The sequence below is a fragment of the Sylvia atricapilla genome, chromosome 25 (assembly GCF_009819655.1).
Source record: "Sylvia atricapilla isolate bSylAtr1 chromosome 25, bSylAtr1.pri, whole genome shotgun sequence".
In the NCBI taxonomy this organism is placed as follows: domain Eukaryota; kingdom Metazoa; phylum Chordata; class Aves; order Passeriformes; family Sylviidae; genus Sylvia; species Sylvia atricapilla.
The window spans coordinates 6152511-6176728 of NC_089164.1; the positions used below are offsets into that span (position 1 = coordinate 6152511).

Below are 24218 nucleotides of genomic sequence, written 5' to 3' on the forward strand. Positions count from 1 at the left end.
TCATCAGGACTGGCAATTCCTCTGCCAGTGAGGTGTGTCATTCTTACAAGATATGACCAGTCAGCATCATACTTGCTTTCAACAACAGGAATTGGTAACAAAATGGATTTTCTTTGCCCTCTGGTAAAGTGTTCAAGATACAGAATCATGGGAATGACAATGGAGAAAGAAGATAATTAGAACTGAACATTGGTCTCTCTAGCACTGCATTTGTGCTCATGGCAAACCTGTTCTAGTATTTAAACTCCATGGAGGACAAAGACAATGTTCAGTTGTTCAGAAATCAGGGGAATGAAGGGGTCATGCTGAGAAGTGCTGCACATACAGAGACACTCCTTTGCCTGTGGAAAGTTAAGAAAAGGCATGACATGTTCCCTTTGCAGCCACACTGGGAAAAATTTCCTTTGATCTTGATGCATTTTGCATTTCTCCAAGAAATTTCCAGTCCAGAATGGAGCATGACCAAGGAATAACTACATCTCACTCAGCATCAGCAGAGCCTACAGCAAACTGCTGCTCTTGCTGGGCAATCTTCACAGCTTTGTGTGAAGACTAAAGTTGAGATCTGATTTCCTTTGATATCAGAAAATTTGATAATGAATTTCCCAATTTGAATTATGAATTATGAGAAGTTCTCCTCACCTTTACCAGCAGTCTTCACTTCACCTGACTCCAGTGCGTCGCTCACTCCCTCAGCATTCATGGCCCTCACCCTGAAGTAGTAGCTCATCTCTTCCTCCACGCTGCTCGTGGTGAAGCTGGTGCAGCTCCTGGGGGTTTCTCCCAAAGTCTCCCAGTCGTTCCTGCCCACCTGCTGCCTCTCTACAATGTACCTTTGCACTGGTTTGCCCCCATCATCCTTTGGGGGCTTCCACTGGATTGTGATGTTGTTGGCAGAGCTTTCTACAATTTTGATGGGTCCTGCTGGAGGCTGTGGCTTGTCTGGGAAGATAAAAAGAGACACAGCCGGCTCCAGACACAGATCTGCTCCTGGATTTGGAGCAGACACTGTCTGTTGCTCACCAGCTGGGAGACTGTTCCTGATGAAATGCAGGCACAATTGTAGGATGAGGGCTGGGCACTTGAATTGCCTCTTCCAAACTTGGACTCTCCTAACTTTTGGTGGAGGAGATGGAAAGCCAGCCCCTTGCTCTCCCTGGGTCAACTGTTCTCATAAGCATAGCACCAGTTCAGCTTGCTAATACAGGCAAGACATCATTTCTGGTCTCCCAAAGGAGCCCAGACATTTATGGGAGGGCTGAATTGGACCTTGATATTCTATTTCAGATTTACATGTTGTGTACAGTTACATCTCCCACACTGTCTGAACATTCAAAAATCAGTGGCCCAGGCCATGAAAAACCAAACTAGGTTTGTGTTCCCTCGTACTAAAGGCCAAGAAACACGTTCTGCAATCTTTCCTTGTACCCTGATTTTGGGGCAATATACAGAGTCTTATTCTTCTTGAAATGCCCAGTCACTCCTAATAAGGTTGTCACCAGTGTCAATGGATTCCCTGCCTAAGCTTTACAGTGAAAGCCACACTGAATGTTACAGGATCTTACCTATCACCACAAGCTTTAGGTTGATCTCCAGAACACCACTGTCATTCTTGAGCCTGACTTTGTAATCCCCACAGTCCCTCCTGTTGCAGCTGGAGATGGACAATGTGGTGCAGGTGTCTGTCTTGTCCACACGGATCCTGGTGTCATCCCCCAGCTCCATCCTGTCCTTCAGCCACACTGCCCTGATGGGCCACCGACCCTCGAATGGGATCTGCAGCTTCACCCCCTCCCCAGCCTTGGCCACTGTGGGGACACTGGTCAAGTTCTTGAGGAGGACTTTGTCCACCTGGGGAGGATCTAAGCAGGTGATACAAGGTCATTAAAAAACACAGTTCAAAGAGGATAAGGCGCACCTTGGAGAGAAGGGATCCCCTATGGTGTTGCCAGAAATGCTTAGAAGCTCACAACAGTGGATCTGAACCTTTTGTTGTACTTTGCTACAGGATAATTATCACAAAATTTTGTGGTATCGCACTGTCCTTTCACTAGAGAAAATTCTTCCTAGGTAACACACTAAACACAAGGATGAAGAATCTGCCCTGATAAAGTGTTTTGTGCTCCCCATAATCTTTGAGTTGTTAAATTTCCCTAGTTAAATTTGAAAATGCAAAATGAAGCAACCTGTACAAAACACATTTCCCATTTATGTTGTAATTTATCTTGTAATTATAATAAAGTTGTCTCAATAACCAATGACATGTCTTTGAGTAAATATATTACATTTAAAGCCCATCTCATGCTGCCATGGTGGTTTGAGTAGACTCACCTTCAACGAAAATTGAAGCTTCAGTTTTTACATCTCCACCTTCAAACCTGTATTTCCCAGCATGAATATCTTCAGCTTTGTTAATGATCAATTTGTGGACAAGACCTTTCTTTTCAAAGACAACTCCATCCATGCTTGTTAACTACAAAGTAAAGGACAAAGACCCATCCTTAAAAAAAAAAAAAAGAAAAAAAAATGCAATACAAATTGAAACTGAACAGACTACAGTTTGAAATGCATTTGAAAAGACTTATGAATGTCATGCATGTTTAATGACAATATTCTGGTATTCAGTTGCCCAGAGAAGCTGTGGCTGCCCCATCCCTGGAAGTGTCCAAGGCCAGGTTGGATGGGGCTTGGGTCTAGTGGAAGGTATCTCTGCCCAGGGCAGGGGTTGGGACTGAATGATCCTTAAGGTGCCTTCCAACCCAAACTACTCTGGGATTCTGTGAACCCTTCCAGGGCCCCGCTCTGACTGCAGGTGACTTTCAGGGGGACGGATACCCTGATACCACCCTTAGGAAGTAAAGCCAGAGAGCATAGCATTGCTACCCAAATCCAGCAGAAAGCTCAGGGAACCCACCTTTAGGCCATCCTTAAACCAGACTCCTGTCACATTGTCCTTGCTGACAGTGCAGGACAGCTCAGCTGGGTCCCCCTTCAGCACCCGCATGGTTGCCAGCTGCTTGTTGAGGTAACAGCGCGGGACTGAACAGGCACAAAGGAAGGGAAAGAAGCTAAGTCTGTGTTACAGAGAGACACCTAGAGCTGAAAATGCACATGCACATGAGGGGAAAAGAGCTTTAAAAAAAAAAATACATCCTCTGGTCAGGAGAAGCTTTTGTGACACCTTGCTGTGGGCCAGTTGAGTACACTCAGTGCCCTGAGGGACATGCAGCCATCCCAACATCAACTATATCCCAACATCCACCGCATGGGCAATAGATTCATCACAAATCACATTATCCAGCTGTGGATGTGCTAGTTTATGTCTATGCTAATTGTCTTGGCTCTCTCTACAGCCAGTGGAAAAAAACCAGGCTTCTCAACGGTGTGGCTATACTGCTTCATCCTCCTCTTCCTCTGCACTGACCACACATGGAGCTGCCCAGCACATCCCCCTAAATAGCCCCAGGCCACTGTTCTCCACCACTGCATTCCTTTTTCCCTTCCCAGGTTCTCCATTCCCATAATCATCTCCTCTCTAATATATACCCCACCCCTTCCCCCTGAACCCCAGTTTTGATGATTTTAGTTCCTTGTTTATAGTTTACAGCGATAATTCCTAACTTTTGAACAATCCCATTAGGTGAATATATTCCCCTCTGATTATACACCTCAAATTTCTCACTCCTACAATTTTCACATCATCATATTGCTGGTGGAGCCACAGGTCTTACTCAAATGGCTGCAAATGCATTATTCCCCTCTTACTCTATGCAACACCTTATTATCCCTGATGTTACAAGAGAAAAGAGCTCTTTACATTATATAATCCCATGTAAGCGGGCACAGAATTGTTCCCAGAACTTGGAAAACACAGTTCTTTCCAGGTGGTGTTTGAAAAATGAAGTGAAACTTTCAGTTTTGAATTGGAACATTATCAAAGAAACCTGATGATATGCCTTGAAACTTTATGGGAACTGATATGTTTATGAACTGTTCTGTTCCATGATATGTGAAACACAAATTAAGAAATGAGACCTGGTTTAGATCATTTAGAGAAAGAAAATAATTTAGGCCTTTAAGGCATTTTGATCAGAGTAAACTGCGTAAGATCAAACAGTAAGATCTCCCAGTTGGTGGGAGAATTAGGAACACATCATAGGACAACCAAATTTCTACACACAGTTGTGTTTATCTAAACCATAACATCCCATTTCTCTGCAGGATTGGGAATATGAATATCATAATGCAAAGACCAGGAGTCACCAGTTAACCACATACCTTTGAGATCATCCAGGACACTCCGTCTCTTTTGTCCTGTGCTTTCCGTGTTGTTCAGGGAATCATTTGCTTTAAGATCCAGGTCAGGTTCCTGGTTTCTCTGGTTTGCTGAAGTAGGTCCACCAAAAGGACCTGACATCTGTCCATAACTCATTGGACCCTGACCAAACCCACCTGAACTACTCCCGTCAACAGATCTGTCATGGGATTTACTCCCTGCTCCTCCAAAGGCAGTATTTGTGCCATAAAGGGAGCCCAACTGTCCAAAATCTCTGCCCTCTCCCCTGGCTCCTCCTGGACCTGACAGGGACCCTTTGTCACCAGCTGAACATTTGTTCCCTGGCCCTCTGACATCACTGGCAGTGCCCTTTCCAGTTTCACCTCTTGAAGATTTGCCAAGATGTGCATCCAGCCCATATTCACCACCTAGTCCACCAGCACCTCTCCCACTGCCTTTACCAAGGACTGAATCCCATTCCTCCCCTCCCAACCTCCCAACCCCACCTGCACCAGCCATGGCTACAGCTGATTCCCTGTCCTTGCCATAGAGAGACCCTGCACCCCACAGTGCAGAGCCTTCCCTGGCAAAGCCCTCTCCTCCTGCCCCACCTGCGTATCCTGGAGTTCTGCTCAGCGTGACATCCATGCCATGGCCAGATCCCATCGCTTCCTCACCTCCAAGAGGAAAATGAGCAGCTCCTGTCACAGCCCCAGCTAGGAAACCATCCTTTCCACAGGGACCCCCAACTCTCCCTGCACCACCACCACCAATCTCAGTTTGCAGACCATCCTTTCCATAGGGAGATCCAACTTCCCCTGGGCCACCAGCCCCACCAAGACCAGCTCCAATTGGGAGAGCATCCTTTCCATAGAGACCCTCGACTGCCCCTGAACCACCAACACCAGCACCTGCTCCAGCTGGGAGACCATCTTTCCCATAGGATGGAACTCCCCCTGCACTACCAACACCAGCTCCAGCTGAGAGACCATCCTTTCCATAGGATGGAACTCCCCCTGCACCAGCTCCAGCTGGGAGACCATCCTTTCCATAGGGACCCCCGATTCCCCCTGCACCACCAACAAGTGCTCCAGCTGGGAGACCATCCTTTCCATAGGATGGAACTCCCCCTGCACCTGCTCCAGCTGGGAGACCATCTTTTCCATAGGGAGATCCAAGTCCCCCGGCACTTGCGGAACCATTACCACCAACACCTGCTCCAAGTGGCTGACCATCTGGACGATACAAAGCCTCTCCAAAACCTCCTGCACCAGCACCACCAGCCACAGCTGGGAGACCATCCTTTCCATAGGGAGATCCAAGTCCTCCTGCACCAACACCACCAACACCAGCTCCAACTGGGACACCATCCTCCTTTCCATAGGGAGATCCAAATCCCCCTGCACCAGCACTAGCACCAACACCTGCTCCAAGTGGCTGACCGTCTGGACCATACAAAGCCTCTCCAAATCCTCCTGCACCAGCACCACCAAAACCAGCCCCAGATGGGAGACCATCCTTTCCATAGGAAGATCCAAGTTGCCCTGCACCCCCAGTCCCATCAACACCTGCTCCAATGGGAAGACCATCCTTCCCATACGAAGCTCCAAGTCCTCCTGCACCACCACCACCAAAACCAGCCCCAGATGGGAGACCATCCTTTCCATAGGGAGACCCAAGTCCCCCTGCACCACCAGCCCCATCAGCATCTGGGAGACCATCCTTTCCATAGGGAGATCCAAGTCTCCCTGCACCCCCAGTCCCATCAACACCTGCTCCAATGGGAAGACCATCCTTCCCATAGGGAGCTCCAAGTCCTCCTGCACCAGCACCACCAAAACCAGCCCTAGCTGTGAGGCCATCTTTTCCATAGGGAGATCCAAATCCCCCTGCACCAGCGCTACTGCCAACACCTGCTCCAAGTGGCTGACCATCATACAAAGCCTCCCCAAATCCTCCTGCACCACCAGCACCTGCTCCAACTGGGAGTCCATCCATTCCATAGGGAGCTCCAAGTCCCCCAGCACCACCAGCCCCTCCAGCACCTGCTCCAGCTGGGAGACCATCCATTCCATAGGGAGATCCAGCACCATCTGCAGCTCCAACAGCTCGTGATCCAGCAGGGAGACCATCTTTTCCACATGGATATCCAACTCCCCCTGCACCAACACCACCAAAACCAGCCCCAGCTGGGAGACTATTCTTCCCATAGGGAGCTCCAAATCCCTCTACACCAGCACTAGCACCAACACCTGCTCCAAGTGGCCGACCGTCTGAACCATACAAAGCTTCTCCAAGTCCTCCTGCACCAGCACCACCAGCCCCAGCTGCGAGACCATCCTTTCCATAGGGAGATCCAAGTCCCCCTGCACCGCCAGCCCCACCAGCACCTTCTGCAATGGGAAGACCATCCTTCCCATACGAAGCTCCAAGTCCTCCTGCACCAACACCACCAACACCAGCTCCAACTGGGACACCATCCTCCTTTCCATAGGGAGATCCAAATCCCCCTGCACCAGCACTAGCACCAACACCTGCTCCAAGTGGCCAACCGTCTGGACCATACAAAGCCTCTCCAAATCCTCCTGCACCAGCACCACCAAAACCAGCCCCAGATGGGAGACCATCCTTTCCATAGGAAGATCCAAGTCTCCCTGCACCCCCAGTCCCATCAACACCTGCTCCAATGGGAAGACCATCCTTCCCATACGAAGCTCCAAGTCCTCCTGCATCACCACCACCAAAACCAGCCCCAGATGGGAGACCATCCTTTCCATAGGGAGACCCAAGTCCCCCTGCACCACCAGCCCCACCAGCATCTAGGAGACCATCCTTTCCATAGGGAGATCCAAGTCTCCCTGCACCCCCAGTCCCATCAACACCTGCTCCAATGGGAAGACCATCCTTCCCATACGAAGCTCCAAGTCCTCCTGCACCACCACCACCAAAACCAGCCCCAGATGGGAGACCATCCTTTCCATAGGGAGACCCAAGTCCTCCTGCACCACCACCACCAAAACCAGCCCTAGCTGTGAGGCTGTCCTTTCCATAGGGAACTCCAAATCCCCCTGCACCACCAGACCCACCAACACCTGGGAGACCATCCTTTCCATAGGGAGATCCAAATCCCCCTACACCATCTCCACCAGCACCATCAGCATGTACTCCCAGTGCCTGACCGTCTGGACCATACAAAGCCTCCATTTCTCCCATGGAACTGTCACCTATACCAGGTATAGTCCCATCTCCACCTGGAAGGTGTCCTGGCCCATACAGTGAGGCAGATCTTCCTGCTTGCCCTAACTGACCACTGGCATGAGGTGTCAGGCCATGCTTGCCATGAGAAGTCCCTGTTTGGCCCTCTCTGTTTATACCTTCTCTGTTCATATCACCCACAGTGGGATACCCATCCTTGCCATGGTGGGACTTCAATCCTTCTGCCATTCCAGCACCTGCAGCATTCCCCCTAGCTCCAGTTCCTGGACCAGTCCTGCTGAACAGATCACCCACAGTGGCTCCAACTCCAGTTGAATCAGGATCAAGCCCATCTGGCACAGAACTTCCACCACCCAACCTCCCTGCACCCCCAAAACCAGCTCTATAACTAGCATCACCTAAATTCCTATCCTTGTCATGCTGAGAGCCCAAACCTTCTCCATCGTCTATCTCAATGTTAACAGCACCCAGCACACCCTCACCTCTGCCATCCCCAGAATTCCATTCACCTGCCACTCCTACTGCACCACCAGGACCTGCTCTGCCTGACACAGTGTCCATGCCGTGGACAGCCCTTAACCCACTTCTGCCTCCTAAGCCTTTTAGTCCAAAGATGCTGCCATCATTGGCTGCTGAGTCTCCATCTAGACCTACTCCAGAAAACTGCCCAGACCCCAGCTCTCCATTTATGTGGGTTTTGCGTAGCTGTTCTTTTCCCAAAAATATTTGGCTTCCATCATCAGAATCAATGGATTGTCCTTGGCCCCTGACTTGGCTGCTGCCTTGACCTGTTCTGTACCAGCCACTTTTCTTCACACCAGAGGATGTGGAAAAGGAAGGACGATCTTCAGCAGCAGCTTTTTCTTGGCGCCGAAGCTTCCTCATCCTTTCATTGTCTGCCATTGTTTCTTTCAGCCACTCAGATGTCTCCCTTTCAATCTTTTCTCCTTCATCTTGTCTCCTCTTTCCTTTGGCATCTGAAGTTGCATTGTTTCATGGGAGCAGATTTACAATTTACAGAAGAAGAGGGGAACAAAATAACAGAGAATCAATAGGACATGCACTGGATCAACAACCAAAGAAAATGTGTTAGTGCTTTCTGAATTTCATTTTAGGACACACATACATAATACATTTAAATAAATTTAAAATAATTTCAAATTCTGAATTTTTCAATGCCACATTCAGATAATGAAATGTTAATTAAAGACAATTTTTTTTAGTTAAAATGCATTGTTTTTAATGGAAACATGCTCATTATAACAAACAAACAAACAAACAATAACAGAAAAAGAACTTCCAGCATGGCAGGTCTGACTTAGAGGGGCTGAGATTGTATGTGGGATTCATTGATTCCACCTGCCTTTACCCTCCAGCTATGGAGGAGTTATAGGCTATTCCATGCACAGAGGAACCATCAATTCCCACCCAGGAACTGGGATTTCACTCTCTGGAGGTTGCTTTCACATCTGGATAATGGCTGGTTTAGGGATGCCCAACTTGAGGACTGAAGCTTTCAGATCTATGAATAGCTTTGGATTAATCTGAAATTCAGGCTGTTCTGAGAGAAGGTCACTCACTGCTTTGGCTTCCAGGTTGTATATAATTTATTAGAGCTCACAGCTCACTGAAATCCACAGGTAGTTTTTTGTTTCAGAAACCTACATTGCTTTGGAGATGCCTTTTTGAGAGAGACCTCTCCTGCTACTGCAGGAGGATCCCAAAGGAAACCAGAGTCAAAGGGAACCAAAGGAACCACCTTTCATAAGCAAACAAATATAAGCCATACTGTCAACGTGCCTGCACTGAGTGTTCCCACCTGCCAGCTTCCTCTGACCTCCTTCTTGCATGTTTAACTCTAATTTGGAATGAAAAATATTATCTAGCAAGAAGAATGTCATTGATAGTGTAGAACTGAGTGTATCAGAAGCTCCCTGAGCCCCTGCCTGCTGCACTGTGATCACTGGGACAGCTTCCTCAAAAACATGTGGGGAGATAGGGACCATTTTCTCGATAACTGATGGAGAGTGTAGCTACTTCATCATAGCTGTAGAGCAAACAAGCCAATAGGATTTGTCAGGACTAATTAAAAGAGGAAAAGTTGGTCTCATTTAAAGAGGAAAGAGGGTCTAACAAGACCTTCATTTTTCCAAATAGAAATTAGAATAATGGAATCACAAAATGGTTTGGATGGGAATGGACCATAAGACTCATCGAATTCTACCCCCTGCCATGGGCAGGGACGCTTCCACTATCCCAGGTTGCTCCAAGCCCCATCCAACCTGGCCTTGGACACTTCCAGGGTTGGGGCAGCCCCAGCTTCTCTGGGCAACTTGTGCCAGAGCCTCACCACCCTCACAGCCAAAAGTTGCTTCTCAATATACCAACTAATTCTGCCCTCAGGCAGTGGGAAGCCATTCCCCCTTGTCCTGTCACTCCATCCCTTTTCCAAAGTCCCTCTGCAGCTGTCCTGGAGCCCCTTTAGGCACTGGAATAGGCTCAAAGGTCTCCCTGGACTCTCATCTTCTCTACACTGAACACCCTCAGTTTTCTCAGCCGTAATTTCAGAATTAGAGACTCAGCAATTCATTTCCCAGCAGAGCCATCAGGCAGTGTGAAGACTGTTTTGTGCCAACACACCATGGGAACAACCCGCTGCCAAGCACTCACACTCCACAAGGAGCCAGGCGCTGGAGGAGCCCTGTCCTGCGTCGAGGGTGTACAGGCCACTGTCCGAGGGTCCCACGTTCCTGACAATCAGCTTGTGGGTCAGGCCATCAGGTGTCACGGAGATCTGGTGCTTGTCACTGGCCTGGAGGGGGTGGCTTTTGTGTAGCCACAGGGGCTGATGGCAGGGCGTGCACAGCACACACTGGAACTCGGCATCCCCGGCCTCAGCACAGCGCACGTCGGACAGCGGCTGCCGGAACCGCGCCGGGATGGCTGCAGGGGAAACCAAGAGCTGTGGGAAGGAAACAGCTACTGCTGTGCTCCCAGTAAAATTGTTACACCTGAAGGAGGAAAGAACGGGAAGCTATGCTGCCTCTGAGCATCAGGTTACTGAGAAAAATGAAAAACACGGATGTGCTTCTGTGCCAAATTCTGCAGAAAAGCAGAAAAGTAGATTTTTGTCTTTATTATCTTCTAAGACATTTGTACCTCACAGCACTGATGTGCTGCCAGTTTGTAGTCGTTGAGGTGTTCCTGTAGCATGATACTTGGATTGAGTCTGTTGTTATTATTCTGAGTTTACAGAAGCAAACGGTAATATGGGGTAGGTTAAGGGGTGTGCTCACTGTCACCCACAGCCAGACTGAGCTTAGGCCTGCTCCCTTGGACTGCAAATGCAGCACCTAAAGCACTTAATCACTCTCCTACTCCTTTTCACCTTTGCCAGACAAGGAGCCCTTACTGGGCAGCACAAAACCAGTCCTCTGTGGTGGCCAGGAGTTACTGAGCTTTGCACTTGCTCCTAGACACAATTTTCCATCAAAAAACCCCAAATTTTTGTCACAGTTGCACATCACATCCATCAAACTGAGTTTTTTACCTTGAGCATCCAGTTCAGTTGAGAAGACAGGGACGTCCTCCACCCTAACCTGGTACACGCCTGCGTCCTCCGGCTGCACATCATTGACAGTGAAGTAGTACCTTCTCCCAACTCTCCTCAGGCAGTGCTTCCTGTACTCATCCCCTGTCCCATACCGGAGCCGCTCGCCGTCCTGGGGAGGAGAGGAGTGTCCTCACAAAGGCTCAGCCAGTGCCAGGCATTTCAAACAGATCAGGACAGGTTGGTTGCTACAACCCCCTTAATATGTGAGTAACCTCACAGTGCCCAAGACTCTTTGCAGCACACAGGCACTGTCTGGGTAGTGAATCCTGCACAGAGCAGGGCACCAGGCTCTGAAACTCAGCAAAACAGCAGCTCTTGGCTACCCGCATAAGGATCTGAAGCTTAATTAATATACAGTTTTTGCAGCTACAAAGACAAAGCACTTCCTTGGTTTAGATTTCAGCATCCTCACAGCTGGATGAGCAGGAGAGTTCACCCCTTTCTGTAGCACACTTGGGTTACATTGTCCAAATTGTGGCTCATAGGCTTCATGTCATGTATTTGATCCAGAAGATTCAGTCTGTCCTCTCCTTCAGGGCATTCTGATTTCTCATGGATTAAAGCCTCTAACCACAATTCAGCTAAGACGTATCTTTCAGAAAAACACAGCCCAGCACCAAGCACCTACGGATCCCATCCGTGGGGCTACGGATCTAGAAGGAGTGTTTTACATCTCTTAGATCTTCTTTCACAGAGGGAGTTTATAGAGCAGGAACACACTTGGGAAAGTGAATAAAATTTATATGAAACTGCAGAATTTCGGCAGCCTAAAAGGCACTGTTGGGGTGATGGTCTTAAACTGAAGGAGGGTCAGGTTAGATATAAGAAGGTAGCTTTTTCCCATGGCTGTGGTGAGGCTCTGGCACAGGTTGGCCAGAGAAGCTCTGGCTGCCCTATCCATGGAAGTGTCCAGGGTCAGGCTTGACAGGGCTTGGAGGAACCTGGGATAATGGAAGGTGTCCCTGCCCATGGCAGGGGGTGAAATGGGATGAGTTTGAAGGTCCCTTCACCTTTAAAAGGTCCCTTCCAACTCAACTGTTCTATGAATTTCCTGAAGACACGAGGATGTCAATAACTGACTGCATGCTCTGTACTTGGATCTACAAATCTCCAGGGCTATTCACCACCAAAGATCACCCCACACCCACACTGCTCCCCAACCAAGCAGAGATCTTCAAAGGACAGACAACTTTAAGGCATTTATTTGCCCTCAGCCCCTGCCTGGTGGATGAAGCCTTTTCTCTAGAACACTTTGACTGGCTGCTCTGAGCTGCTGCTGCCCAACTCATCCCCCTCACCTTGAGCAGGTAAACGTTGCTGTTGCTGTTTTTCAGCTCCATCTCGAGGCTGAATGTAGCATTTCCCTCCTTGTTGACTTTGATGTGTTCAAAGTTTTTGAGACTGTCAATTAACTGCAAAGAAATATCAAAGAACCTGGTAAATTAAAAAGCTGCCATGACAGAAGTTCTTAAGCTGTTGAATTAATGTGAAATCTACTTTCAAGAGCTACCTCTAACATTATGTAGCAGAAGTATCTGTAAGTCACAGTTCTGGTACAGTGAGTTGCAGTGTCTGTAAATTGCCACAGTTTCTTCCTGTATATAATATTTTTTTTATGTGTTGCCTCCTGGTCACTATCACACTGCCCATCCAGGTCTCTACATGCCCCTGTATGTGAAGGCCAATTTTTACTCTTGGACATGTAGTTTTTTAATTTGGGGTCCAAAATCTTATCAGAGACAACTGAATACCCCTGTGGTCAATATCTCCTAAAATCTGTGAATTGAGCTTCAAAAAATTCATCAGCATTTTCACTTGCATGAGTAAAGAAGTGGAACTTCTTTAAAATATTGCCATAAATCACTGTCATACAACAAAATTTTCATCTCCAAAGCAATTTAGGAAGATTTAGCCTGCTTTCAGAAGCCGCAATTTGTTAAAAATGAGAGATTTCAGTTTATTTTACCTTGTCTTGTTCACTCTCTGTGTCCTTCCTCATCTCCTGCAGCTTCCTCAGCATCCCACGGAAGTCAACAATTCCATATTTCATACAGATTTTTTCATAATCTCTCTTATCTGCATGCAGCAACAGCTGCCACACAGCTTCTTTGTCCAGGGGCTTTGGTTTCGGAGCTGCAACCCTGAGAACAAGGGTGGGGAAACATTCAGACATTTTCACCAAGATGTCCTGCTTTTCTATCCCTAATTCTCTTTCATGTCTCTCCATTATTCCTGTAGTTCACTTGGCCCTGTAGGTACAGGCAGGAAAAACTGGGACTCTTCCAGAGCAGGTTTTCTGCATCTGTACTACAAATTAAATGATGCCAGGAAACAGCTTCCACACTGTTGAATTATCACCAGAGGCTCTGGCACAGTTTGGCCAAGGCCAGGTAACTGCCTAGCACAATTGAGGATTCTGCACAAAGATCATTATCAGTAGGCAATCCTTAGAGCTTCCCACCTGGGAAGGGAAGGATTCTGCCCTGTGCACCTGGCAGTGCAGCTGGGCTGAGAGCTAGAGCTCAGCCCCTGGGCAGCCAGAGCCATCAGTGCATGAAGAGTTGTCCTTTGGACAGGAAGCTACTCGTGAGTTAAGCACAGGGAAGTAGAGAAACACAGCTTCCCTGTCAGCACCTCGTGTTGCAAAGGAAAGATCTCTCAAAAGGAGACTGGAACCTTGTGTTTATCTCAGTCCGATGGGCAGTGCCAAGCTGTTCTGGCCTGTCTCTCCATAGGGAGCCTCACCACTACTTTGGACACAAGAAATGTTGCCCTGAAGGTCTCTGGAGCTGTCTCCTACTGCCAAGAAACATCCAGAAGTGGGAGCATGGCCCTCACTCCAGAACCTTACCTCTTCTTCAGCAGCTTCCTGGAGTCCAGGAGTGTCTTCTTGAGCTCTGTTACAAGAGTGGGGAAACAACAAACCCAACACTGTGAAATACATCCCCCCAAAGAAGATAATGCAGAATAGCCACTGAGAACAGGGCATTCTGCTGAGGTCTTTTCCTCTGATGTTTTTTTCATACTTTACCAAAAAACTGTCATGAAACTTAGTCAGTTCTCACTGCCATGCTCATCCTTTGAGCGCCAGTGAAGTTCATCTCTCCCTAATGGGCTTCCCTCTAGAGACCTACTATTTTCAGCCATGGTAACAAGTTTGATCCAGATGTGTTTAAGATCCCCAAATCCCTTTTTCCTTTCCTAGTGATTCTACAATCACTAATTAGAACAGCTCAAAACTGTGTCTAAAATAATCACTTTCACCAAAGGTAAGGAGCAAGCAGACAGAGATGACAGAATATCAGAGGCTCATTAATCCTTCTCTTACTCCAGCCTTTACAAGTTTGTGGTAGCAATAGTGTGGCAGAAAGAGTATTGTTTGATCTGCCCACCCGATAATATAATACACATAGAGATCTTTAACTTACCATCAGCAGCATGAACAGGAACATATTTTGCCTTCCTCTTAAAGCCAACTGATCATTTATAAGAGAAAACAGAAGGAAAACAAGCCATAGGATGAACAAGATTAGATTAACAGCAGTAAACCAATGAGTCATGAAACCACTGTATCTGTTTCCAGTGCAAGAGGGAAACCTCAGTTTGGATTTCCATGACAATCTGACATTTGCTCCCAGTAATCTCTATCTATAAAGGTGATATTTCTACTGGCACTGACTCTGTGCTTGCTGGAAACTCCACAGAGAGGAGGAGAGCATTTTTGCCCTACCAATATTATGGTCTAAGCAATGGCAGGAAATATCAACATCTTGTTTTAGAGATGGGGAGCCAAGGTGGAAATGGCAACTGCAGATAGGCACCTTCTAAACTTACTTGAAAGGCACAGAGGTGACATGGACACTTCCAATATAATCCATCTTCTGCTCAAGTGGATTCTAAGAATATCAGTTATATCTGACCCACAAAGTGCCCATTTCTCTGCACTGGCTATAGAGGGAAGCAGGAACCAGGTCCAGAGACAGCCATAGAGGGATGGATCCCTCCCAAAGGACTGATTTGTTCAACAATATAATGAAACTATTGCAGCAGTTCAGCACTAAATCCAGGGTGTCTGATTATGGGCCAGTGCAGTGAGCATAATTCCACTTTCTCCCCCCTTGCCTTAAACCTCACAATATCAGGGAGCCACCAAAAGATCTCCAGTCCTCAATCAGGGGAATACCAGATCTTCACATCAAGAATACCCAGACAAAGTCCTGGACACCCAACCCAGGGAACAGCACAGCAACTGCCTGGGACCACGGGGCCTGTGGAGTCCAGAGCTCCAGTCCTACCTTGGACAATCCTGAGACCAGCAGAGCACGAGGCCTCTCCATAGGCATTGACAGCAGAGCAACGATACAAATCACTGTCATCCAGAACCAGGCTGTTGATCTTCAAAGGGAGAGCACAGAAACTGCTCACAGAAAGGGCTGGGGCTCAGTTCATCTTCAGCTTCTCATAAAGCAGCTACTCAATGGCACCTCAGAGGCTTCTTCTGTTACCAGAAGGGCTCTAAAAAGCTTTGTTTGCTTATCTTTGTAATCTCAGAGCTGGGGATGTGTAGAATCATGGAATATCCTGAGTTTGAAGGGATCCACAGGGATCATCCAGTCCAGCCCCTGCTTAGGCCATTCCCAACAATCCCACCCTGTGCATCCCTGAGAGCTTTGTCCAAACACTCCTGGAGCTCTGGCAGCCTTGGGGCTGTGACCATTCCCTGGGGAGCCTGGGCAGTGCCCAGCACCCTCTGGGGGGAGAACCTTTCCTTGATATCCAACCAAACCCTCCTCTGGCACAGCTCCAGCCCTTCCCTGAGGTCCTGTTCCTGCTCACACAGAGAGCAGAGATTGGAGCTGCCCTTCTGCTTCCCCTCATCCCACTGCAGGTTTTTTCTGTCCATTTCTCTCAGTTCTACAAGTCTTTTCTGAAATATTTGATCTTTACCTGCAGAATAAATTCGTTTGTAGCACTATTGAAGAACATTTCATATTTGGCAGGATCATCCATTCCTTTTAGTGTACGTGACCATTTCACCTCAGGGGCTGGGACACCTTTGACCACAGCTTTGAAAATGGCATTTTTACCTTTGAAAAGAGACAAGAATTTAGTTATTTAAGACAGGCTGGAACATGAGGACTCTCAGGCCTGGCCTCTTATTTTATCAAGAGTGATCCCCAGAGTGAGTAATTTTTTTATTTTATGCAGAAACATTCTTCCAAAATAACAATAACATCTTCTTTTGCACATCAATAATTTAGGTTCTGTCTGTATTCAGTCATAAAAGGCCTTTAAAATCTGGCAATTATCTGCCAGGCATGACTGCTGGCATCTCTGATCGTCACTGAAATCAGAAGCCTGACAGCAAGTTCTACCCAGACTTGCTTTTTACCCATGAAATGTCCAAATCCCTTCTCATCACATATATTCTCCATCAAATCCCACTGTTTCTCCAATCTTTAACTGGCAGCACCTTGCACTACAAACCCACCAGGCTCTGCTGTTTGAAGAAACAAGGCAGGGAGAAGGGGGTTCGTCTCCTTTATCCCTGCTCCCCGGGAACCTGAGTACTCTGCAGCCCACCACAGAAATCTCCAACAACTTTCCCACTGCCCAGTACAAACCTCTTCTTCAAAAGGCTCCAAAACCACAGGGAACACTGGGAAACAAGTCAGAGAAGTGACTTGTGTGGGTGAGTGGGAATAGAAATGGAGGTGAGTTATCTATGGAAACACCTCAAGGGGAGAATGATCATGCTCTCTTATTTTTTAATGCTCTTGGTCTTCAGGTGACCAACACTGTTAAAGACTCTCCCTGGAAAGTCTGGCAATATTTCTCACACCTTTCTACAGTCGCCACCACCAAACTTATTTGATGGAACAAGGTCCTGCCAACAGACCCTTATCAAAAGGCCTTTTCCAGCCTTTGAGATTGCAGTACTATCTGGTATTAAAGTCTGATTCCAGTTGATTATGCCTGTGTTACTTTTTAGCCATTTTGGCTGCACTTTCCCATGCTTGCTCTCTGTCCCAGGCCACCCAGCCAGGAGAACCATGGGCTCAGCACAGAGGGGTGAGGATGACAGGATTAAAGGCCCTCATGGTGCCTCTGCACAACACAGAACTAGTGACCAACCTGAATGCACAGGTTTTGTGGGAACTGCAAAGAATCTGCTGAAAATGAAGTAACTTGGAAAATTTACACAGGTGAAAATTTAGGTGAAAACTTAGCCAGGAGCCTTGGATAGCGCCTGAAACGTGCAGGTGGAGGAGGAAGAGGGGCAGGTTCCACTAGAGGCCACTGTGCTCCTTTATAAAACCTCAGTGGCCGCTGGAAATCCACAGGTGAGTGTGGAACACCGAAATCCAAGCTGCTGGTTCAGTCCTGGCAGGGAAGAGGAGCTACACGATGTTCTCAGGTACTCCACACCAACAAAAAAGAAAAAAGGTGCAGAGAGACCTCTGGGAGGCTCTTCATTGATTCCAGTTCTTGGCTTATAGCTCCTGATCTTGCTCTGTGCAAGATCCTTTCATTGTTCCTTACAGAATCATCACAGAACCATGGAATGGCGTGGGTAGGAGAGACCTCAAAGTCCATCTCATCCCACCCCCTGCCATGGGCAGGGACACCTTCCACTAGCCCAGGGTGCTCTAATCCTCATCCAACCTGGCCTTGGACACTTCCAGGCATGAGGCAGCCCCAGCTTCTCTGGGCACCCTGTGCCAGAACCTCCCCACCCTCACAGAGAACAATTCCTTCCCAATATCCCATCTAACCTGCCCTCTGGAAGTGGGAAGCCATTCCCCTTGTCCTGGCACTCCAGACCTTTGTCCATCTCTCCTGGAGCCCTTTTAGGCACTGGAAGGCTGCTATAGCCTAAACAGCATCTGCAGTCAGTGTATCCTACTTTAAAAAGCAGCTGATTTTAGTGCTGAGCACAAATTCTTTCAACAGGAAAACAAAAAACCAACAGCTTTTTCAATGTGCCTAATCTTTTGCTGCAAAATCTTTACTGTGAGAGCTTCCTGCAGAATTCATGGGTTTTGCTGTACACATAAGAGCCAGATGGTTTTGCATACACATAGTGACAACTGAGGAGACCTTTGTGAGTACTGAAGGAATTGTCATCAATGTAACAAACACTTTTCTTGTGGTCATGTCAAATCCCTTTAGAAACTTGCGTGATTTAATCATGATAATTTTTTCATGTAGGTGGGACATGGAGTCAGACCTCCAGATCTGTGACTTTTCCTGTTTATCAAGAGTCTCACCTTCCTGCAGTGTCAGAGTGAGCGGTTTCTTCTCAAAATCAGGTGTACTGCATCCTTGTGGAACATCATTCACAAATTGAGTGATAACAACTCCTGGGATAGAAGATTTCTTGAAGATTTTTACTAGAAAGGCAAGAACAAAATGCATTCAGTTGACATGTTTGTCCTTCGGAAAGAATCTCTCAGTCTGCATTGCCTCCTGCAGAGCAATAACTGCTTCTGCTTAGCTCCTCTTGGACCACAAAGGTCCCACCCATTCCAGTGCCACAGGCTGTAAATAATGTCCCAAGGCTTGGGCACTAAGGTCTGGGACTTTGTGGTGGCTTTGCCAAAGTTGTGTCCAAGTGGGAAATTCTGCAATCAAAATCTTAATCCAGGACCACCTCAGCTCACAGCTCCAGTGACAGTTTGAAAAGGGAAAGCTTTGCATCAGTTCTTGTTCCAAATACAAAGCTTTGCATCAGTTCTTGTTCCAAGTGCAAAATCTGACATGAGAAAGGACCTGATGCCAAGTCAGGTGGGTCAGTCCCTGGTGGGTCAGTCCCTGGTGGGTCAGTCCCTGCCACCTCTGAGCTAGAGAAGCAAGCTGGGGTTATTCCCAGGGGTTCCCCAGAGCTGAGTCTGTTCTCTCACCTGTCTGATGGATGCTCATGATGCTTTGCTCAGCTTTCTGGGGTCAGCACAAACAGATTACAAGTTCTCCTTTGAAAAAGACAAATAATTTTATTATTTACAGTTTGCAAGGGAAAGGACAGACCTTAACACTGCTCCCTTTAGTGACACAGTTTGCCCTTCCTTACTTGCCACATCCTTGCAGCCAAGTAGAGACAGAGCTGCCAATCAGCCTGTCATGCCCAACACAACCTGGGTATGAGGATGATTAACAGGGCTGAATGGAAAATGTGCATATCCAGTGGCATCCCTCTGTGTCACCTGGCTTTCCTCTAAAGACTTCTTCTCATGTTTCAGGCAAATATTCACCACATGGCACTCACGTGGTGGGGTCTGATGGATGGCAAGAGCAGTTGCTGAGAAGAAAACCACAGAGATGGATGTCTAAACTGGGGCATGGAGCAGAGGTACATCCTGATCTCATTTAGCTTGGTTAAATTAGCAACAGACCTGAGAGCAGACAAGAGGCCTTTAGAAGGGAATGGTGAAGTGTGAGCTTGGCATTAAGGAGGTATTGTTATGGATCACTCATGGGACCTTCCGCCAAAGGAGTCTCTTTCCCTGTATTTTAAATTGGACAATGTGTAATGTAACACATCCCTGCCTTGCAGCAAGCTGCGAAAGCAGATTCTCTGTCATGTGAGAGATGCTCAGGAACTATAGAGTTACTGCAGCTCTGAAAGAGCAATTAGATTGGATTGCCTGTGGCATTAGTTCTGCATCTCTGTTTACCCCCTGTACTCCTTCAGTCAACAGAGGGACATAGGAACATGCAACATCCATCAGTTTTAAAAGGCACAGGGGCTTGGGGAGCACACCTACACCAGGCATTTATCCAGTTGAGCTCTGTCACCTGGCACCTGATTAAAACACAGGGGATAACCCCAACATCTACTTGTCATACATTCAACTCTGAGCTGCATTGTCTGAGTGAGAATTGGTTTCAGCTAATGGTAATAGACAACTTAGGAACAAAAATAATTTGTGCTGGATATCCCATAGCAAGGCCAAAAAGAGTGTCACTCACAGTACCTCTGGGTCAGCTTCTGAACCAAAATGTGTTTTGCCATTACTCAGCAGCTGCAAAGAGCCACAGACACCTTCCTAACAAAAAAATTACGGGCTCCAGTTTGTCCTTACCACAAATCTTGCTTTGGGGCTCTGCACACTCTAAAAATTTCAGCAATAATTGACATCTCTGTGAGCCTCCCTGGCCTCCATGGAAATGCACTGAGACAACAGCACTGAGAAATGGGAGAGGGCTGTATGAGCACCAGCCAAGCCCTCTCTCTTGTCCCCTCCTGGCCTGATCTGGGTGACCTCTGCTGCTCCCACTACAAGGGGTTTGCATTTCATCTCTGTGCTGCTAGTCTGGCACATAACACAGTTACTTCTGTAAACCCTTGGGAGATGTCTTAAAAGTTGAAGGGAATGAGGAGCTTGTGGGAAGGAAAAGACACAAAACTGGACCGAAAAGAAGCTGATTCCAGGGCACTCTGTCCTGCCCCAGGCAGGGCATTGCATAGTGAATGGTTGAGATTTTAAGAGGCTCTTGATCACGCTCTTATGGATTTAATTTGTCCTCCACAGTACTGAACTGTATTAACAACAAACATAATCCCCTATTGCCTCTTGTATCTTCCTAAACATGTCACCACTCCTGGAGCTGGAATGCCTGATGCTTACAACACTCACCAAACAGGATGACCTGACACCAGCTTGCAGCAGCTTTCCCTAAGCTCTGTTTATGTTACACTTGCATGTATTTTTTCATACTCCTGACTCCTTTCCTCTACGCTGGGCAATAGTGAGGAGCAGCTACCCTGAAACAGCAACGTGACCCAAACTCAGCTCCAAAGCCTTTCCTTACATCTCCAAATGTTTCGTGTCAGAATGTTTCATTCTCAGCCTGGTGTGACAGTGGACATGTGTTACCATAACTAGAAACTACTGAGAGAGGGCTAAATTCAAATCTAGTTTGGTAAAACCCCCAAATACCGACAATATTTGCAAAGGCAGTAAGAGGCTTCATCTCTCAGTGCACAACATGCACTATGTGCACTATGTATAAACTGCTGAGTTTACAAAGTCTTAAAGATTTTAGAAATTCACTTGGATTAAAAATAAGCTCCTGTGAGTCCTTAAACTCTTGTGAATTCCTGACTTCAGGAGAATGAGAAGGAAGCATGTTAATGCCACACATTGATTGCAGGGTTAAAATAACAGTGCTGGATATGAAGGGAACATTCCTTCAGTGTAATGAATCCAACCACGTTGCATTTCCAGTGTCTTGTGTATTAAATAAGGACCAGAAAATAACACCCTGGTTGGCACAGTCATTAAACCCTACCCCTGCTTACTTTTATAATTTTTACTCCCTTGTTACATGAATGACTATGGTTTTGTTCTGACTCCAGTTCAATCTAGAAAAAGAAATCACAGAATTTTTAAAATGAGACAGCAAAATCCTTCAAAAAATTGCTGTAGTGTAATTCACATCTTCACTCACAAGCACTTGAAGAATTAGTGTCTACATGAGAATGATTTATTCAATGGAATAAATGCTTCCAAGAGGGAGTCACTGCTGCCCAGGTGAATGCTGCTGACTAACACCCTCAGCACAATGGGGTGACACTGGAAGCAGCTCAACACTCTCACTCCTCTGTAAAACCCATCCCTGTCATGTATTAGCCTTGTTCAAATATCCAGCTGACAATTCCTCATTCCAGGCAGAAGTCTGTCTGCTTTACAGCTCCAGGGACATCCCCACTGGAGACAGAGGAAAAGCTTCCATGGCTTTAAGCACAGAGCTGGAGCAAGCCCTTGGCTACTGACAACATTTTTAATGTCCCAAAATAAAGCAGCAAGCCTGGCAGGGTGGGAGGGTGCCCTTCATCCAGTATGTTCATCAATCTGTCAGGACAAGACAGAGCAAGAGACCATTCCCTGTGAGCCTGACTGGACACCAGCGCTGGGGCCATAAATCAGCTGAGTGAATAAGCAAAACATTTGGGACTCAGAGGATTTGTAGGTATTGGGGGTGTCACAGGGAGTTATTTATGGGCTTCAGACAGTGTAATACACAGACAAGATGTGACATAATTGCTGGCAGACGGGTGAGCAAAATTAGCCAAACTTGTAGGGATGTGACATGCAGTGAGTGGTTCACGGGGAGGGGAGGGATGCAGAGGCTCAGGATGTGCCATGGGCATTGCACAAGCACAGACACAGTGGGGACAAAAACATTAGCATGGACTTAAACCAGTAAAGTAATCAGCAACAGAGGCAGCATTCTCTTTCATCAGAGCACGAATCATGGAATATGCTGAGCTGGAAGGAACCCACAGGAATCATCCACTCCCACTCTTGGTCCTGCACAGACACCTCAACAGTCCCACTCTGTGCCTGAGAGCACTGTCCAAATGCTCCCGGAGCTCTGGCAGCCTCAGGGCTGTGCCCATTCCCTGCAGAGCCTGGGCAGTGCCCAGCACCCTCTGGGGGAAGAACCTTTCCCTGATATCCAGCCTGACCATCTCCTGGCAAAGCTTTTCTCTTTGTAATTCTCTTTGAATTTCTCTTTGTAAATCATGAAAATCAGGGCAGTCCTGTCCCAGAAAATATTCAAAACGAAATACCAAATTGTGAGCTCAGTCAAATTCTAGCTGTGCATTATCCCAGAGATCCAGATACTCAATGAGTATATTTCACCTAAAATTCCTCTTTTAGCTTTGGGTTGGCTTTCTGTGGTTTTTTGTTAACTTGAAGTAATCTTTTGAGCTTTAGTATTCCCATTTCAGATGAATTTTAAAGGAAAATTTCAAATGCTTTGGTTAGCACCACAGAACTGAAGGCCAACAAACTGCAGAAGGGAAACTTCATGAAAACTTCTGAGCAGGTCACAGAGGGGGAACTTTACAAGCTCTCCAGTGATGAATGGAGGTCTTGTGTAGAGTGAGGGGGAATGCCCAAGGATCAGATTTTGTGTGATTTATCCCTTTGGTAAATCTACACCTGACCTGATCTTCTCCTCTGCCCCAGGGATTATGAACATGACCTAAGTGCTTGCTCAGGATCCACAGGCACACAAACTAGATACCCTGTACCCATTTATGTATGAAAGTGGCACTGACACCAAAGGCCAAGAGGAGACACACACCATCCCTATTTTCTAAAGGAGCAAAAGCCGTTAAGCCCCACCAGTGAGCAAGACAGTGAACCCATGTCCCTTTGGAGCAGCAGGGATGGGATGGCAGCATGAGAACCAATCTGTGCCTGTCCATGGCCACAACCATCCCACAGATTTTTCTTAACAGAAACAGATGTAGATACAGGCAGTAGATTTACAGCAAGTATCACAGAGCAAACACAACGGTGTCTCATTGCCAGCAAGGAAAGATAACATATCCCTACTCACTGCACAGGATGAAAACCCTTAGGAACCCCAGTGTGCCCCTGCCACAAACCCCTGCCATCTCCAAGAGACAATGACAGCAGGTCTTCAACATCCAGGGAAATCAGTGTACCCTAGAGGAACTAAACACTACAGGAGGCCACTACTCCCAGAACATTTACAACCATTTCCAGACCTACTGCAACACAAAGCCACCTTCAGTGTGACAACAAAGGTGTCACTTCTGACTCCCAGCTCTGCATCACCCCCACACAAATCAGTGGTGACATGGCCAAACTCACCACTCTACAGGCTGAGCTTCTGAGATGATCCTCTGTAAGTCACTTCTGCGTCTTCTGGGGCCACAGTGCCTTTGTTCACTCAGTACAGAGCTCTTCACAGCCGTCTAGAGGGTCCCCTGGTCCCAGATATCAGTGACCTGTGGGAAGGAAGATAAGCCCCTTATCAGCCTGGTGTAAATGTCACTAAATGGCAAAAGAAACAGTAAACTGTAGTCCCCCTCACACCTCTTCACTCTCCCCGAAGGTGAGGCTGTGCCCAGGAGCTGCCGGGAGTCTCCACACTGAGCTGAAGCAGCCCAGGGGCTCATTATAGCCCCACACTCCCCCAGCCCAGGGGAGGTGCCCTGGAGCCCTTGGCAGGACCAGCGTGGCCAGATGCGACCATCAGTCAAGGCTACACTGCATCTCCCATGCAAGACCTTGTGCCTCAAAGAAGGACAAACACTCGTGCAGATCCAAGGAAAGGACAGGCTGTATA

The 24218-nt window shown here is 47.3% G+C and overlaps 1 protein-coding gene across 1 annotated transcript in view; it reads right to left on the reverse strand.

The window, feature by feature from the left end:
• The window catches only part of IGFN1 (immunoglobulin like and fibronectin type III domain containing 1), a 31927-nt gene extending 8050 nt beyond the window's left edge, over positions 1-23877 (reverse strand). Inside the window, exons 1-17 of the mRNA XM_066335871.1 lie at positions 23741-23877; positions 19010-19078; positions 18377-18499; positions 16053-16192; positions 15401-15500; positions 14534-14581; positions 13957-14002; positions 13072-13246; positions 12404-12517; positions 11043-11214; positions 10163-10435; positions 5299-8469; positions 4279-5187; positions 2915-3039; positions 2332-2473; positions 1566-1862; positions 643-942 (exon numbers count right to left, since the gene is read on the reverse strand). Of these exons, the coding sequence (XP_066191968.1) occupies positions 643-942; positions 1566-1862; positions 2332-2473; positions 2915-3039; positions 4279-5187; positions 5299-8469; positions 10163-10435; positions 11043-11214; positions 12404-12517; positions 13072-13246; positions 13957-14002; positions 14534-14581; positions 15401-15500; positions 16053-16192; positions 18377-18499; positions 19010-19028 (6154 nt within the window). The 5' untranslated portion in view covers positions 19029-19078; positions 23741-23877. The remainder of the gene's footprint in view (positions 1-642; positions 943-1565; positions 1863-2331; positions 2474-2914; positions 3040-4278; positions 5188-5298; positions 8470-10162; positions 10436-11042; positions 11215-12403; positions 12518-13071; positions 13247-13956; positions 14003-14533; positions 14582-15400; positions 15501-16052; positions 16193-18376; positions 18500-19009; positions 19079-23740) is intronic.
• Positions 23878-24218: the final 341 nt, after the last annotated feature.